The sequence below is a fragment of the Diuraphis noxia genome, unplaced genomic scaffold (genome assembly GCF_037042655.1).
Source record: "Diuraphis noxia isolate RWA-SAM2 unplaced genomic scaffold, SU_Dnox_SAM2 contig0001, whole genome shotgun sequence".
NCBI lineage: Eukaryota > Metazoa > Arthropoda > Insecta > Hemiptera > Aphididae > Diuraphis > Diuraphis noxia.
In genome coordinates this window covers 50,512,770-50,532,348 of record NW_028301711.1, presented here as the reverse complement: position 1 = coordinate 50,532,348, position 19,579 = coordinate 50,512,770, and the positions used below count along the sequence as shown (strand labels likewise).

The 19,579-nt window shown below is 28.5% G+C and overlaps 1 protein-coding gene across 2 annotated transcripts in view; it reads left to right on the top strand.

Annotated features, from left to right (window-relative positions):
- Drep2 (DNA fragmentation factor-related protein 2) overlaps positions 1–15,103 on the top strand; it is a 124,688-nt gene extending 109,585 nt beyond the window's left edge. For both annotated transcript variants that reach the window (XM_089215961.1, XM_089215960.1), the window contains exon 6: positions 8,594–15,103. In XM_089215961.1, coding sequence (XP_089072087.1) covers positions 8,594–9,717 — 1,124 coding nt within the window. In that variant the 3' untranslated portion in view covers positions 9,718–15,103. The remainder of the gene's footprint in view (positions 1–8,593) is intronic.
- Positions 15,104–19,579: the final 4,476 nt, after the last annotated feature.

Here is a 19,579-nt window from a genome sequence, read left to right as displayed (position 1 = left end):
TAATAATAATAATTTAAAAGTAGAATTTATTAAATTATAACTCCACCTATTACAGTTGTAATTTTTAGTAATATTATAATATTATTATTAAAGTTGGATACCTCTAATACATTAAAACCATATACGCCTGGTTTGACTACATTATAGCGTCTCGGTTTAGTAATATTTTTAAGTCGTGCGCGTGATTTTTTATTACCTAGTTATTTTAAATTACAAAACTTACTACTGTTCAATAATATTTTGGAATTAATTTGTTTGGAAAAATGGAGAATTCTAAAAATACGAAATAATTTTCTCACAATTTTCTCTGCTGTGCGGATATTTGACGTTTTCTTTCCTTTATAATTACTTTTTATAATTTTACAAAAATATCAACATCTTTTTTGATAAAAAAGTTATTCTTTGATCATGAAAGACAAAGTTATTATCATTTCTAATGAAGTTTTACAACATCTTTTATAAGCAGTATAAGAATACATAATTAAGCAATAGATAATTTTACTAATTTTATTACTTTATAAAGCATAATAACTATTGTATAATATTTTACGCGAATTCATTTGATTAAAGATTATTAATTTATCTACCTACCCAAATATTTTTTTCCACATTATTTTAAGATAAAGAAGATCACTTGTTAATATTTATAAATTAGTTTTAATCTTAGCTGTTGGCTACAATAATTAAATTTAAAAATTTGAATCTCTAATTAAATTCCATTAAAAATTGTGTTCATTTGATACAATTACACTTTAAATAACCTATACAAATCAATTATCTATATATTTAAAAAATGTCTTCGAATGTAGATAATTACATTAAAAAAAAAATATTATTAAAATTTATATTTAGTTGAGGTTATGTGTCCATTCAAATTCAATTGCATAATAGTTTCAAGCTAAAGTCAAACCATATAGAGAGCTTTGAAAGCTATAATTTTAATTACCAAATTGTTAATGAATATATTCAAATTATCATTTAAATAATAAATATAGTGTTAAATTAAATAAATTGTCCAAATGTAATAACTTTTGAGTGAAACGTCAAAATAATCGGTTTCTTAATGATGTGTTTCTCTCAATGTTTTTATTATTATTATTTTTTTTTTTCTGTGTGTGTGTGTGTATCATCACCTTCAAAGTGGTAAATGCTTTAATTTTTTTTTCTGGTGCAAATTGAATCTTATTGGTAGGTACTTTAAGGGGTCAAATGTAAAACAATTCCCTTAAATATCTTCATATGTATTTGAGAAAACCAAGATTTTTACAAACAATCAGATTTTGGCAAACATGATATTTTTATTTTGTTGTAATTCAAAAAAGATTAACCACAGATACTCTAAATGTTCACCAAGTGTTTATTAATATTATCTATACATACATTTTTACTTTTTTTTTATATAGGCATTTAGAATTGTCTATTTTCTTTTAAATTTTTCTGTAAATATCGATTAAAAAATATATGCTTGGTTAAAATACTTTAAAAAAAGTTTTTTCGTAAGTTTATTTAACTGAATTAAAAAAAAAAAAGCTAGCTTAAATCCAAACATATTTTTAATGAACTTCAAATTTGTATGACCTTTTATATTCACTCGTAAAATAACGGGTTTCCCCAAACAGTTTTTGGTATTTTGTTGCAATTAAAAAAAATATTAACTGCGAAATTTTAAAAATGTCACTATTAATGTACTTAAACTATAATTTCCATACGTACGTCTTGTATAATATGCATAATATATAAATAATTAATAACAAATGTGTACCCACATACCCCAACCATGATGTATTGGTTACTTACCCGTACCAATTTATTTTATGCATAATTTAGATAACTATACTGTTAAATCAATGTTTTAATTTAACCCACAGTGCAATTTACTAGTTATTGATCTTTATTCAGATATTTTCAAAGTATGGGATACTTTTAGGTTTGCACATAAAACCCAAAGCCCCAAGGTTAATAAAAGAATTCGAATGTACTAAAATAAATGCATAGGTCCCCTCATAAAATATTCAGTAAGGATTCCGGACACATTAATGCGATAGACAGAATTCACTAAATAATCATAATAATTATTATGAACTAGCTATTTATTAATTTCAAACCAAAATGTGCTTACTTGTCATTTTTTTTTTTAAGAACATAAACTATGAACAATTCTTAAATCTATTAGGTATATTCAATAAATATGAATGTGTCCAATATATATTCTATACCTAGGTTTAACACTTGTTTGTAAAATCTATGGAAATTTATTGCACGAAATAGAATTATAAATTAAAAATGATTAAATTCTCATTTATAAATTGTGAAAAATTTACTCTACTGGCTCGAGTAATTTATTAGATCACTGTTGTAGTTATGGAAGTGTTAAATTTTATTTCAATAACATTTTGATCATTACAATAAATTACGATCCTAAACGGGAACAGTGTCAGATAACTCGACTCACATTTCTATAATTATATTTACTATTTAAATAACTATTCTACTATTCTTAACATTGCATTTATTATTGGGATATAACGGTTAACGACAATAACTTACAAGATGTAACTGAAAGGCATGATAAATAAGTTTTTTTACTTTATTATTATATACACAATCTGTACCTCATGGGTACAATAAGTGTATTAGCTAAGGTAAATAAAAATACATGAATAAGCTTGATAAAAGCAGCCACCCACTGATGACACTTAAATTGAGGTTATACATTAATTTATATATATACCAGATACCTATATATATGAATTTGTTTATTTGTTTTTTTTTTATATTATAATATTAAGTTAGCATATGTATATCTACACCAGTTGCGTTTTAAACGCCTTGGAGGATTACCCGCAATAATATTTACTGAAAGAGCTTTGATTAAAGGACTGGAATAAGTTGCAAGCCGATTATGGAATCTTTTATAATAAGTGACTACTTCTTCTTTTACAGTTTTGATTTTCAGGTCTGTGTGAAGTGTATTGTTAGAACATAAGATGGAGATTTAATTTATTTTCTTAATGCAATATTTTGAAAAGCCTGAAAACGATTTGTTTTTGATTTTTTGCATTTCCCCAGAGTTGGAGACCATAGGTCCATATGGGTTTAATGAAGGATTTATACATTAGTAGTTTTATATTAAGGTTGGTGTGTTTGTTATTGATTAGTTAAGATTTAAGCATACGAAGTAGCAGATTTAGTTTAAGTCTTTTTACACATGTATGTGGGACCTATGTTAGTCTGCGGTCAAGGGTTAAGTCAAGACAGAATTTAAGTGCTATAGAGAGAGACTGGCAGACAGTGCCCTAGCTTAAGGGTAAAAGTTGTGTGATTAGATCTGGTTTGATTTACCTTAATCCTCCAATTTTTATACAAGGTTTCCATAAGGGAAAGATGATTTCGTAGATTAAGCGATGCTACAATAGGGTTTTCATTTATAGATATGATAAGTTTGTCATCTGCATAGTCTGCCACAATAGTGTTGATGGAGGTTGGTTGATCAGAAGCATATAAGTTATACAGTATTAGGGAAAGGATGCCTCCCTGTGGAACATCAGCTCTGATGTTTGCTATATTGGAGTATGCAGATTTAAAATGTACTTAAAAATAACGATCAGTTAGATATGACTTAATTTTCGTATAGTAAGTTAGGGGAAAAAATGTCTTTACCTAGTATAGCAGCCCTGCGTGCCATACACGGTCAAAGGCCTGTTGAATGACAAGAAATATACAAGAACAATAATTTTTTTTTCAAGTGCGAAAGAAACAGGGTCAATTAGTCTACGTACTTTGTGGATTTTTGAATGTTGTGCGCGAAAATCGAATGAAAGTTAGTTAGTATATTTTTTTCACTTATCATGGGAAGTATGCGATTCAGTATATTAAGTCTTTCTAGCACTTTTGCGAAAAACTGTAATAGTCTAATTGGTCTATATGACGTTACCAGGTCAGGGGGCTTGTTTGGTTTAGGGAAAAGTATGATTTTGGAGAACTTCCATAAGAGTGGGAAGTATGACAATATGAGTATGGCGTTAAAAATATGAGTAAGTAAGACTATTGCACATTTAGAAAGGCATCTGACTACTTCAGCCGTTAAAGTCCGGAGACTTTCTAAGAGTGTGCTTTTGAATTGCAAATTTAATATCGCTCGGCGAAAAATGTTTAACTGGGGGAGAAAGTGGTAAAGGCATGTCAAGAGATCTAAGAATCGTATTTGAGTAATTGAGTATTAGAAATGCTTCGATTTTCGACTTCAGTACATTATTAGATCAGAAAGTGAATCTAGTTAGTACTTTGGGGGGTCAAAAGTAAAAAATGCTCAATATTTTTCTTAATAATTGGGAGAAAAAATTAAATATTTAGAAAAAACCGTGAATTTTTACGCACAATCAATTTTCAAAAAAATCGATTTTGGTGTTTGACGTAACATTAAAACAAAATTTCGACTTCAGCTGAACTATTAGGCATATGTTATTATCGTTAATTATTAGTTTTTTTTAAATTAATATCGATAAAACTGTATTTGTTGGGTACAAAAGCTTGAAAATTAATTACAAGGCTTCTAGCATATTGTTACAATATCAGTTGAAAAATATTAAAAATACGGAGGCACGATTTTTTTTTTATAAGCATTTAAATTTCAAATTCGACTAATTACGTACAAATTACGGCAATTTCCAAATTATCTTATATATAATAGAAATTCATAAAAATGTTTCTTTTTAAACCTAAGATTTGAACATTTAATTCAAGATTCTTTATAAGTTTGTCTACCTTTATTACAAAAAAAAAAAAACTCCACTGGAAAGTCAAATTATATTTTTATGAGAGTTTGAAATTTACAAACAATGGATATTCACTGAATTTCTCATTTAGCAATTTTCTTATTTTGGTGTAACTCTAAAACAAATTACCGTGGGTACTTGAAATTTTCACTGAATATTTATATACTCATTATCTATACTTGACATATAAACCGTCTCCGCTCAGAATCGTTTTTCGCATGATATAATGTAATTGAAATCTAATAACCTACTGTACAACAGAGCGACATCCACTTTCCCATTTTTTTTTATACAATTCGTATAATATTAAATTATTATAAATCACTTTCATTTCAATAATTTTTACCGTACCGTATCCAAATAAGTTCTTAATACTATTTTTAAATTAATATTATACCTATAGGAAACGATTATTTACTTATAGAGATTATTTTCATACAAATTAAATTTTATGTAATTTAAATATTTAAAAAATTAATCATTTAAACTTATAAACAAAAATTTGATTAAAACAAATTTAAATTTCTTTGAAATGTCATTTGAAACGTCAGCTATCATAAAATTAAACATATCTATGTTTATTATAAATATCCATTTGTAAATTACAAAAATAAATTCGTTATTGACAAAAACTGACCATCTACAATTATTTTAGTTTTTCATATTTTTATATTTTACCAATTCTTTTGAAAATTATTGAGAATTTTTTCTTTTGACACTTTTTCACACAGGTATTATTAAATTTCCTATCAGAAACAACACTCAAAGTTAGAGTTTGATTTTTTTTTCTTTTCTGAAATTTTATAACTGATAAAAAACAATTGTATGTTATGCTACTTCATTCTAATACCGATACAATCATCGCTCCACTAAAAATTAAGAATAATAAATAAATAAATTATTGCCATTAGAAAGCATCAAAAAGCTCTCGAACTGTATTGTCTATTGGAAAATTTAAAATTGTTGAAATTTAATCATGCATTTAACACTGATGAGGTGCATCTAATGTCGTTGTTTGTGGTTTTTCAGTTTTTCGGTATTTTGCATGGAACGAAAAATATGAACTGGATAACAATACATTTTTATTATTTTTATTTACAGTTAATGTTTTAAAAATCCCATTGTATTCAAACTATTCACAACAGCTCATTTATACATTTTTATTAACGTTTAATATGTCTTTTTTCAAATATTTACCACTATTTTTGATTAGTGGTAGTCTGTTGATCGTTTTGGCTTTTTAAATAATTACGGCAGTAAATCATAGATTTAGGTTCATTACTTAAATTATTACGATCCTCCAAAGTAAGTTAACTAATTAATGGTTCCAATTAAAATAATTAGATTAAGTTTACATATTAGAAGCGTCCAATATTTTTTTCAATAAAGTTTCAAAGTTAAACTAATAATCCAACGAAGCACATTACTAATCCTTCTTTTTGTTCTCAGAACATATAATAAGAGTATAATTTGTCAAGAAACGAAAATATAATATCCACACGAACGAATTTTTTGGAGCAGTAAAATGGAATACATTTTTTTATATTCACTGTAGGTATTTAGTCTTAATTCATAGACCAACTAAAAAAGGTTAGTTATGGTTTTATTTTTAATCTATATTTAGTGTAGAGCCAGTATTCAAACAGTGAGTTTTATACACATAATGCTGGTGAGCTCTGTGATTCATACGATTCCTTTTGAACTACTGAATGTTTAGTTTTATGGATAATACAATGTTCCTCATTTTTCTAACATAGAAACTATTTTTCAAAATAAAACCTTCAAAAAATGGGTTTAGGTTTTACAAAATCAGTAGTTTAACTGAGGTAAAACAATCTTAAAGAAGAATGATTTAATTTAGACTAAATAACATAATACCCAACAAGTTAGAGTAAAAAACTACTGAATGCTAAACCACTTATTTTTATTTTAGTGGTCACCAAATGGTCGATTTTTAGATTAACTTCGGTAAAACATAACTATTTGAAATTAATTATACCATTAACAATGGTATAAGCTCATCACATAATCGAGAGATTAACACAATTCTATGCTACCTATTTGTATATTTGTACAAAGTAATGTATTTATTTAACGAAGAAAACTATACAATTGTTTGATCGAGAAATAATAATATTATTTTAAAATGTTGGTGTTGTTGCTGCAAGTAATAATATTTACAGGAAACTTTGTTAACAGTTGTATTAGTTTCGACAATTATATGATTACAAAGATAGTACGTATAAGTATATAAAATTAATGATAGAAAATATATTACAAATAAATTGTATTTTTAGACCAGTCTGGTTCAAGAAGTATATAAGTGAGGTAATTATTGGTACAATTGGTGAGGAGAGAATGAATCAGATGTCGAGAGAGGCATTAAAAGAGTGAGTTAGGGCTAAAAGGATATTGCGTTTGAGAGCCAGGGAGGGACAGTGAAAAAGTATATGAGAGATATCGCAGATGGTGGAATCGTGGATATGTGACATGCCTAAAAGAGAGCCATTGAGAGAAAGTTTATAAGAATGTGAAGATAGTAGAGTGTGTCCAAATCTTAGGCGTGAAAAAGAAGTAATTATGTTACGATTTAATTTGAGGTCACAAACCAAGGTTGAGATGGTATAGATGGTGAAATATTTTTGTACCAAGATGCTCAATTGGAGGCCAGTGGCGTGTCCAGAACTTTTTTTGTGGATGGGCCACAAAAATTAAGTTCAGAATGGTTTTACCCCCGCCTCATACTAAAATTTCATTGAGTATTGGACTTACACTAGTCTAGTACTTATATAAAAATGTGGGTGGGCACGTGCCCACCGGGCCCACCCCCTAAACACGCCACTGTTGGAGGCTAGTTTGTTCCATTGGTTAAGCCATAAATTAGAAATATGGGAAAATAATAATATAAATAATAGGATAATAGGTATACCTAAATCAATAGTGGTCTATTGTTCAAAATCGACAAAAATTATAGTTAAAAATATAATGTAGGAAAATATTACAGTAAATTCAAGTTAACCTAACTTTAAACCACTTATTGGAAATACATTCGTATGATAGAAACTAATTTTTAGTTAATTTTTTTAGAACCATGAATATGACTTTATGACAATATAATATAGAAGTATAACACCACTCCAAAATCTAACATGATCTTAAAGACTAGAATTGTATGCGAAGAGCGGTGGGATATGGAGCTGGTTTACTATTTATTATGATTTTGGGAGAAATCTCACCAATTATTTATTTTTTATTGTTTTTTTAATGGTGTTTTGTCATTTATAAAATATTTTTTTTTAACATGAGCTGCTTTTGAAAAATATTATGTAATACGATGATAAAATTCTACAATTTGATGAATTATATAACTTGCTAATATCACGATAAGATAATATTGTCGTTTAAATATTAAATTTTATTTTAATCACATATAAAACATAATACTCGTCACTGGCACATTATTCTAGGTATTCCTATAATAGTATAATGATAATTTTTAGACTATCGATGTCCGGAGTTTTCAAAATCACAAAATTTCAGACCTATTCTGTCAATATCATATTTTGACAATGGTACAAGTTTAATGGGGACATGGGGTAAACGATGATTATTATTTTCCTGTATGCCCAAGGTCGATAGTTTTTCTTTAATTCATTACTCAGTTTACTCCGATTACCACCGGAATACCGATAATATACCAGTAACAATATAACATATTATCACCTATTATTGTAATATTGTACAGTTATTATTCTCCCCGTTATCATGATAACGAAGCAAACAACTAACACGCCCGTCATTTTATCACATGCCGACAGGTCAGCACTACGAGCATCAGTCGCAGCAACAGTCACAGTTCTGTCGGCTGTCCAAGCAGGGCAGCAGTTCCATGGACGCCGCAGCCATCCACGTCCAAACGTCTGAGTGCACGCACTTCATACCACCGCCACCGTTGCACCACTCGGTGGCTAACGGCGGCGTCGGCTCACCACGGGCAGGAAGTCCGGCCCGCGGCCCATACCTCGCCGACGGGATACTTCCGCCACCGCGACTGCACAGCATGCCGGTGCAACAGCAGGCCACGTCCGACCACCACGGATTTGAGTGCGACTTTCACTGTTGCGCGCTGCACGAAGAGGGCCGCCGGATCGCTGTGCACAAGTCGGTGGCCACGTCACCGATACAGGAGTGCCATCACGCGCCACCGACGCAAAAGCAACCAATGATGCAACAACAGACGCAACCGCCGTCCGCCAGCCAGCCCACATCGTCCTCGTTGTCGGACGGAACACGTCGCGCGTCGCCCAAAGGCCACGTCCGGTTCCTGGACCCGTCCGGGTCGCCACCGATGCCGCCTCCACCGCTGCTGCCACCCTCGCCTCCCTCGTCGCCAGCGCACCGTCAGCAACCACCACCGCCGCTACAGTCGCTGCCACCACCACTACAGCTGCAGCATCGATCCGACAGCTCCGATTCTGAGACGGAGACCACCGTCATCGAAGACGACTCGATGACCAGCGAGAAGTTCCTGTTGCTTATCGACCAGCTGGTCGACAAACAGGACAGGCACCTGACAGTCAAGGACATTGGCATCATACTGGAGAGGCTCAACTCGAAAATCGTGGACGTCGAACGGCTGGACCGTGACTACGAGGCCACTGACTGCTACAACTGGACCATTAAGGCAACCATCAGGGGCGACGTGCTCCAAGAGTACGGCATTATATACAACGGCAACTATTATGGCATATCCGAACACCCGGGTTACCGGCAGAACGACGAGGAGCTGCCAAACGAGGACGAAGAGGCGGCCCTAGACGATGACGACGAAGGTAACGACGGCGGAAGCGCCACTGCATCGGCCGCAGCCAGTGGAAGCAGTGCAACCGGTAGAGACGATCGCCTGCACAGACGTCGTGCTGACGAAGAGGTTAACATTTAAATAATATATATTATATACTATTTATAATCACACGTTGTTACATTTACACACATACACACACACACACACACACACACACACACACACACACACACACACACACACACACACACACACACACACACACACACACACACACACACACACACACACACACACACACACACACACACACACACACACACACATTTACTAAGTCATACGAGTTTTATTTGTAGGAGAAAAAACATTATAACCGTTTGACTAAACGACTAACCCAAGGTACTGTTTGTTAGATATCGACATACATGTTTTGTCAGTATCCTTTATAAGAAAAGACAGTTCCTGGTTAGGTTTTTTTTAATTTGTGTAGATGAATAATAGTATAGAGATATATCTCCCCTATTGCGTATCAAACGTTTAATATAAAAACTATCTTTTTTCGTAATTTACCTTCGCACGAACTAAACGTCGTCGTTATGCGTATACAATTATTATAATTATTATTATTATTAATACTATCATTATTATCATTATGATAATTATCACGATAATATTACCATTATTGTTTATATTATTACTATGATGATAAGTTTTATAATATTTTTATTATTTTTATGATGGTTATTATTAGGACTATATTAAAGATTATTATTATTATTATTAAATACAATATTATATTACAATATATTATAATTGTTATTGCTGCGATCTGTACAGAAGCCTTATTTTTGAAAACATAAAAGTACTGTTTGTTGTTAAGTACTCTTTAAAAAAAAAAGGCTACTCAGATTCTCAAATGTCTTGTAAGAAAAGTGTTAAAAATTAGGGCATTGAACACAATGTATGATTTTAGTATCTTGAAATTTGAAAAACACTGTTTAATGCCAAAAACCATCTAACCTGAGGGTTCGTATTAAATATTTAAATGATGATATTTTCTGAGAAGATGTTAAGTATAATTTTGTTCCCTATGAATATTTTAAAATGGTAAACGAAAAATTGGCAAAATGAAAAAAAACAATCAATATTGCAACAATATAACTAAAATAGACGAATAAAGAATAGATGATGTCTAAAGTAAATAATCACGAGTTTTATTAATCATTATTATCATTTCTATCAGTCATATTTGTAATGTCGTTAAACTCGGATAAGTTATTACTTTATTAGTCTATATAGGAAATTTATTCGAGGTAAGTAACGTAAGTGATCAACTAACTAAAATAGCATTTTTTTTTTATTATTATTACATTGCTTAAAATTTGAATTAATTGTTTTTTATCATCTCAGCAGAATATAGTATATAGATAGTAGAAGGAAAAAATGTTACAGAATGAATAAAATAGAAACAAAAATACATTTTAACGTATTTGTTGGATTTTGTATAATTTTAACTACATCATCTTATGAACTTAAAGCTTATTGTTTCGTTTGTTTAACTCATTCTTTTGATTTGAGTTTTGTTATCTCGGTCCTCGGATACATTGGAATGTTTGTCAGAAGAATCTATATGTAATTCAGTAGCTGTGTACAATATTATCGTGTAAATCCTATGTGTTTGCAATTGTTCAACAGCATATTTGCTTACAATCTCTATATTATTTTCTAATAAATCCACCATGCTTAAAATAATATATTTCATTTCATTTCTTGAAGATATTTGATTAAGAAAATAACAATGCGTTTATAACAATAAAATTGTTATTTATAGAATCACCCACGTACGTAAAACGTCTTAGTCAAATAATATGTACGATTTTATAAAACGGAAATAGATATAAGACATGGACTTTAACTTAGTCCAGTATACAAATTATTTCCCAATAAAAATCGCTTTTGTTTAGTTTTTAACCTCCTATAGATTATATCGTTGTTTTTGGGTTTTATTATTTTGTAACGTTATACTATTTTTAAATTCTTATACATTCATTAATGATAATAATTAAATTGATCCCAAGCGCACAATAAATTATTTTGAACAATATTGAAGACTTTGTGTAAAATAATTGTATTAACAAACTATGATGTTTTACCTATGCTATCGGCGTTTCTTATGCCCAAACATTTAATATTTGAACTATTTTTCTATAGACATACAAAAATGTAAAAATAATTATTTATATTATATTACGATATTGCAGGGACACAATTCAGACATGTAAACCAAACCAATCCCGCTCAAATCACAACATAAATTTAAATATTATTATCAAATATAATTAACAGTTCTATACCCTATAGTGAGTTAATTAGGAAATTTTAATTTCAAAAACAGATTGAGGTATACTATACTCAATACTGCAAATATGTTATTTCATTGAAAGTGATACCGACATAAGCGACGCACGACGTCTCACTCTGAACAATAAAATAATTAGATAAATTGACATTCATAGACAGTTATTTCTATACGATTTAGTAAACCGTATAAACTGAGTTTAGGTATACTTTGCGCAAAAAAAAACTCCACAAGCGTACATGTAAGGCTTTGAAAAACATTCATTATAAATTGTATTTAATGATACTACGTTATAAATTATGCAGTATTCTGTGCATAATAATCAAGGAGACCTAAATAATATTCCATGGTTTAAACAGAACTATTTTTCAGTTCAATTGTAGTATAAATTACCGTAATCAAGATGGTTCTCATTCGTTCTAGTATAATACATTCTATTATTATTATAAAATCTATCGAACTTGAAACTAAATTACTAAATTATTAATGACGGAAGTAATATTATTTATACTTATTATAATGACCTATTATAGCTGATATACAAATTGGAAAAAATGATTGTACAATCAAACAGTTTAATATAATTTATGAAGTACCAGCTTAGTGGATACACACATACTCTAAAATAATACTATAATACCTATTTATTATGAAAAGTCAAAATGGATATAAACAACTATTTATGGACATAGATACGTGTGATATATAATTGCTAATCCATAGATATTTTATCCACAAATCTAGTAGATACATACTGTTGTTTTTTTTTAATTTGTACTTGTAGATTAATTATATCATACAATTATAACAATATTATTAGTTCGAATAGATTTTGATTTAAACATGACATGAACGTTTATTTTAAAATTAAAGTATGGAGTAACATTGATAGTTTAAATGTTTATAAGTAAATTGTTTCTAAGTTACCACATTCGATAATAATATTATGTGTTAACAAATTTAGAAACCATTCACCTTTCAATAATGATCAATATACAACATAAAAGAACATACAAACAATAATTCAATTGAATCTTCATAAATTCATAAACGATACGCCTTGTTTATTGAAATTGCTATGCATCAACTGTATACAACCATGTAGGCTCCTTTAATATAAAGCCAATTATTTTTACCTAATTATTATTATGTGGATTCCATATATTATATGATTATGAATTAATATTAATTTTAATTACTGCATCCCTTAACTCATCCTTACATCCATGTATGAAAATGTCATTATCACCTCTACAGTTTTAAAAATTATTTAATTGTAAATGTCTACCCTCAATCTTATACGATCCAGTGATTTTTCCCTTTAAATTTAATTTTAGACTTTTATTCTTAATTTTTATTTCAGTCATTAAATTTTATCTTTGAGATTTTAATGTTTATTTTCTCATCCTTTAATAATATAATTTGTCATGAACGTATTCTAAACACATTTTATCGAAAGCTTGTCATGATGTTAAATTTAATTAGTAGGTATATAGGTAGATCCTTATTCTGACGAAACTTCTTTTTGAAAAATTTGAGTAATTAGCTTGAAACTTTAGTCAACTCCAAACATGTCCAATATGACGACGCTACCCGCTTGACGGCCAAAAATCTCATTATACATGCCAAATACAAATTTACAAAATCAGAAAATTGATTTTTATTGATCCACCTACTGAAAATTGCGTAATACTTCAACAATGATCTAGTATAATGTAAATATAAAGATGGTAAACTGATAAATACGAAAAAAATTAGCATCTAAACATGTGATAGGTACGCCTATCGTCGAATATCTAAATTATATTAACTATTAGCCAACATTATTCAGATTTTATTGGTATTAAAAATCTGTGAGTTATAATATTTTTAATGAGAGCAAAAATGACCAATTGATATGGCATTTAAGACACTTGACTCAAGAAATGGAATTTGCTACTAAGATGTTTGTAATTATTTATACGTGACCTAAATTTGAACAATAACAGTTTGAGCTAATGTAACTTCTATCGCAAAAGGTCTAAATTTAATTTAAACTTGTTATCATCGCAGTTACCAATAAATTAATTTGATTTAGTTGGTTTTAGGATTAATTATTATTTCTATAATTATTACAGTGAATAAATTATATATATATATATATATATATATATATATATATATATACAAAACAGATTAGATTTTGCTAATATTGTATACCTAATGTTTAAATATATTATATAATTTTGTTGAAAAATTTTATAACGTTAAACTAAATTATTATTATAATCTATGGACTAAGATAATTGTTTAGCAAACTAAATTTTGTTTTAAAATATTATTAAGTTATTTAATATGATTGTTAATAGTTATTATAGCAGTGGTTATATACATAATATTATATACATAGCGCCGTGGCCAGAGTTTTTTAGAAGAAGGGTTTCAATATATTCATTGGCCAGAAAATTGTTTATTCGGTTCACTGTTTGAAAAAGTTAATGGTCCTCTGACATTATGATGGGCGGTGGGCTTAAGTCTGTTTCAGGCGTTTTAGCCTCATCCCCTGGCTACGGCACTGTATATAGTATTATTAAGTGATAGGCATAAACGAAATGTTTAATGTATGTACTTCTAATTATCCAGCTCATAAATTCACTATATACATTAAACTTGTGAAACAATAGGTATATGTATATAGTGATTTGGTTGGTTCGTCGATTATATGCACAATGCGCTACACTGCCTATTTTTTATTTTATTTTTTATTTTTCTGTTGTTTTATACAACAGGAATTCGTTGTTATATTTAATTTAATTATTTTATGTACAACAGTATTATAAACATTATTATATATTATTATGCATTATATATAATGTACATGTATTGTATATGATATGAATTTAATATTATATTATGATATAGATATGATTTTATTATTATTATATAATTAATTAATTTTATTATAATATTTAAATATAAAAAGAATCAGTTATATATTATGACAGATAATTATACATTAAAATAATGTGTACACTTATAATATACTATAATATTATAGTTTGATGTAATAACAAATAATATACCACTAGTACTTTCCTATGCGACGAAATGTGTACGGGCAATCTGTTTTAGATTTTGTTGTTGATAAAATAAAAAAACAAATACATTTTTGCTTGATAAATAAAATACGTAATTGAAGCTCACACATCTAGCAAAAAAAAATTAATTGGGGTCTGGTGAGGCTCAGAGATTGACCTCAGTCACCTCGTGTTCTGAGATCAAGCATCGGTTGGCATCGCTAATTCCCGGTCGGGATATCAACTCAAGGTTCTTAATGACAAATCGGGCGTATATCGATTGCGCCGAAACTAACTTTTTACCTGTAAAAATCTATTGATTCTGCCGGCTATCGACTCCGAACTTAATTGCATCGGTTTTCATATATCTTAATCAATATAAGTATAACCTATAAAATTATAGACATATTTTGTTACACGTAGGTACGTTGATTGATTATATTAGATTGATATTATTAGAAATGCATAATATTAGGGAATGCTCAATTCAACAAAGCACATTCTAATATATTTTTATTTATGCGTGTATTAAATTTAAAGGTTCAAATTGATACATATATAATAATAAGAGGGCTCGATAATAATAAAATAAGTAAAAAAAAAAATTATGGAAGAAAAAATAAATATACCTATAGAACATTTTTAGAGAATATTTAAATAAAAAAATTGATAGATTTAAATATATAAAACTGGCATCAAAGCACTATTCTGAAAAATAAATCAATTAATATTATCAGGTATTACATTTTAATTACTATTTACTATTATTTATTTTATTTTTACTATATTATTTTTGCTGTTTTGGCGTTAGCTAAATACATTTTAAAACATATTATTATTTTCCTATTTTAATACATTTTACTTACGAGAATGTTTGGATTGTTTTTTGAAATTTTTATATTTAAATTTAAAAAAAAAATATGGTAAACTAGGTGATCTTATACCTACACTATTGATTAAAAAAATACTGTCAGTGGAATCAACATAAACAAATATCCGCCGAAAATGATAGCCGGCGGAATCAATAAATAAAAAAGCTCGCTGGAATCGATAGCCGGTGGAATCAATATAAACAAATATCGGGCGGAATTGATATTAAAACGGCGGAATCGATAAAACCCCGACAAATCCTCACCTCACATACAAGTGTCCCTAGACCAACTGTAGCCCTCCAATAAATAGTTATGGCCACAATTGTTGATACTTAAGGTCAATATAAAAAAATGTATTTCCATCATGTACAATCACAACATCTTCAAAAAGGTATTTTGATTTATACTTTGTTATAATATAACTATAGACGTCAGTGGCTCTTAACTTTTTTAATTGGGTAGGTACCACCTACTAACTTTGAAAATTTTCGTGTACCATTTGACCAAATAACGTTGTTTTTCGCTTATTAAAAATGTATACGTTATAATTTTACATGCATGGAGTTTTATTTCATTAGGAGCTACAAAATGATGGGAATAATATAAGCATTTAATGCATAAAGAGAGATTTTCTTGGCGTATTACCTATGACCTTTTCTGGTTCCACAGGTTGAGAAACGTTGATATACGTCATTTATTATACGTAAGTATTAAATTTTAAATTATATAACTACTATATAGATATGACATAAGTATAAATATTAAATACAAAATCCCAGACGAAATGTGTGTACGTAAAAACGCTTTTGTCAAATGCTGAACGCGATTAATGGTTTGGGTAATATAATATAATTATAATTTACAATAATTATAAAATAAATCGTCGGAAAGGGGTGCATTAGTCGTGTAGCCAATGGATCATCTCCAATGGATGACCACCCTATCGGCTAAACTACAATCATATCCCTCTCCGGCTCTCCAGGTAGCCTATAATCAAAGCTGGGCACTAACTAGTTAGAAAGTTAAAATTAAGTTAGAAAGTTACTTTTTAAGTAACTTTCTAACTTAACTAGTTAGTTTTAATATACAATAACTTTCAAACTTAACGAGTTGAATTGAAAGCGTAAAATAATTCTAATCTAACTCGTTGGAAAAATAACTAACTAGTTAGTTTATTATTATTATTATTACTTTTTTTTTTCATTCCAAAATTCTAAAAGCTATATAAAATATATATATAGAATATAATATAGAATATGGATTATAGGCTCATGGATAATAATTATTAGTATTTACTATTTATAATAATGTACTCACAGGAACCATGGCTTTTCCGCTTAGTCCGTAGAATGTAAATATAAATACTATCTATACGGGTGGGTTAAACCGAGAGTAGGCATTTGACACGATATCGAATTTTCGTGGTAGTTTTATTGTTGGTCTTGGTTTGCCCATTTATCTATATAACTATTATTACTATTGTCTATTGCAGTATTACACTATTTTAAATGATGATACCAATGAAATCACATATGATGATTTTTTACATTTTGATACTAAAGAAAATCCAGAAACAGATAAAGTTCAAAATATATTTAATGATTATTCAAACTCTTCTCCTAAACTTTCATTAACTGTATTTTCTAAAGAAATACAAAAATTGTATATTCGATATAATACTAATATTCCCTCTAGTGCTCACGTGGAGAGACTTTTTAGCGCTGGAGGGCAATTATTTGATGAACGGCGTGGGTCTATGTCTGATAACAACTTTGAAATGACACTTTTGTTAAAATTTAATGAATATTTTAAATAAAACATAAAATATCTGATTACACTATGACTGTTATGTATTGTTATTTTATATTTATATTTTATGTTGTCATACTGTTATATATATTTTTTTATTTTGTTTCATCATTTATGTTTTAATAAGTAATAACTAAAATTCCAAGAACTTGAAATTATTACTTACCTAATTAGAACATGTGATCAAATTACTAGGTGATTAATTCAATTTTTCAGTTTTTATCAATAATATAAGTTAGATATAACTTAAATTTGAACACAAACGTTTTTTAATCTAAAAAAAAAATCTAACTTCTAACTTCTAATCTAACTTAAGTTACTATTTTCACCTAACTAACTAAGTTAAAAATTTGGACAGTTTCAGAAACTAACTTATGTTCTAACTTAGTTAGTTTTTTTACTAAAGTAACTTAACTTCAACTAGTTAAAAAAAATGACTAACTTGCCCAGCTTTGCCTATAATATGATACAATTTTCAGTCTTTTTAAGAACTTAAGTAAAAGTATTCATATATTTCCCTCAAAGTACTGTATTTAAATAAAATATTTGATTCGATGAAGTTTATATATTTTTATTTTTATTTAAATTTTAATCGGACAAAAAAATAAAATCAAGAATTTATACAGTATTTTATCGATCGAACTCAACCGAAAACCATGAAACTTTGACGAAAAAATCAGACATGTATATTTTGAAATATACATCAAATCACAATTTACAAATGGAAAATGGTGCAAAATTATCTTTAAAATTAACTTTTATATTGTCTTTTACAAGACAAATAATTTTTCAATTGAAGTTCAACATGATTGCATACGTCAACTATAAAGTAAGTATTTACACCAATCAATTATATGCCAAATAATTATTATGACACGTACGATAAATTTTCTCTTTAAAGTTCATAAATATCTATTAAAAAAGCATCCAAATCACACGGGTAAAAACTATGAGTAAGAAAGATCTATCAACTATATTTGAATTGCTAAATTTTATAATTATTATTATTATTTTTCATAGCCGATTACTTCAGTAGGTACCTATATGTACCCGAATCTAGAGGAAAAACTATCCAGTTCTAACAATTCTTGGTAAAATATATTATTATTTAATTTTAGATTCTGAGCGGAATTTTATTATGATTATTTTATTATTATTATTTTATCATTTTACTATGATGTGTGTGTTTTTTTTTTTTTTTGTGTCTGTCATCACGTTTTGGGGCAGTAAAAATGCTTCGATTTTTGACTTCAGTACCTCGTTCGATCAGAAAGTGAATCTTGTTGGTACTTTGGTGGGGGGGGGGGTCAAAAGTAAAAAATTCTTAATACTTTTCAAAATAATTAAGAAAAACAAACTAAAAATTAAGGGAAAAATGGGAAATTTTACGCACACTCATTTTTCGACAAAATCGATTTTGGTTTTTGATGTAACTTTAAAACAAATGACCATAGATACATGAAATTTTCACCTAATGTTTATATAATACAAGGCTCTTAACATATTGTTACAATAGCAGTTGAAAAATAAAAGAAATTCATAGTCACAATTTTTTTTTATAAGCATTCAAAGTTTGAATTTTGACAAAATACGTAAAAATCACGAAAATTCACAAATTATTTTAAGCTAGAAACTCATAAAAAATTTTCTTTTTAAATGTAAGATTTAAAAATTTAATACATGATTCCTTACAAGTTTTTCAATCTTTATCACAAATAAAAATTCCACCGGAAATTCAAATTAAATTTTTATGAGCATTTGAAATTTAAATTTTTACAACATTGGATTTTCACTTTTTGCGATTTCCTTATTTTGGTGTAACTCTAAAACAAACTACCGCAGATACTTGAAATTTTGACTGAATGTTTATATAGGCGTTTTATATATTTGATAAAATTTTCAAA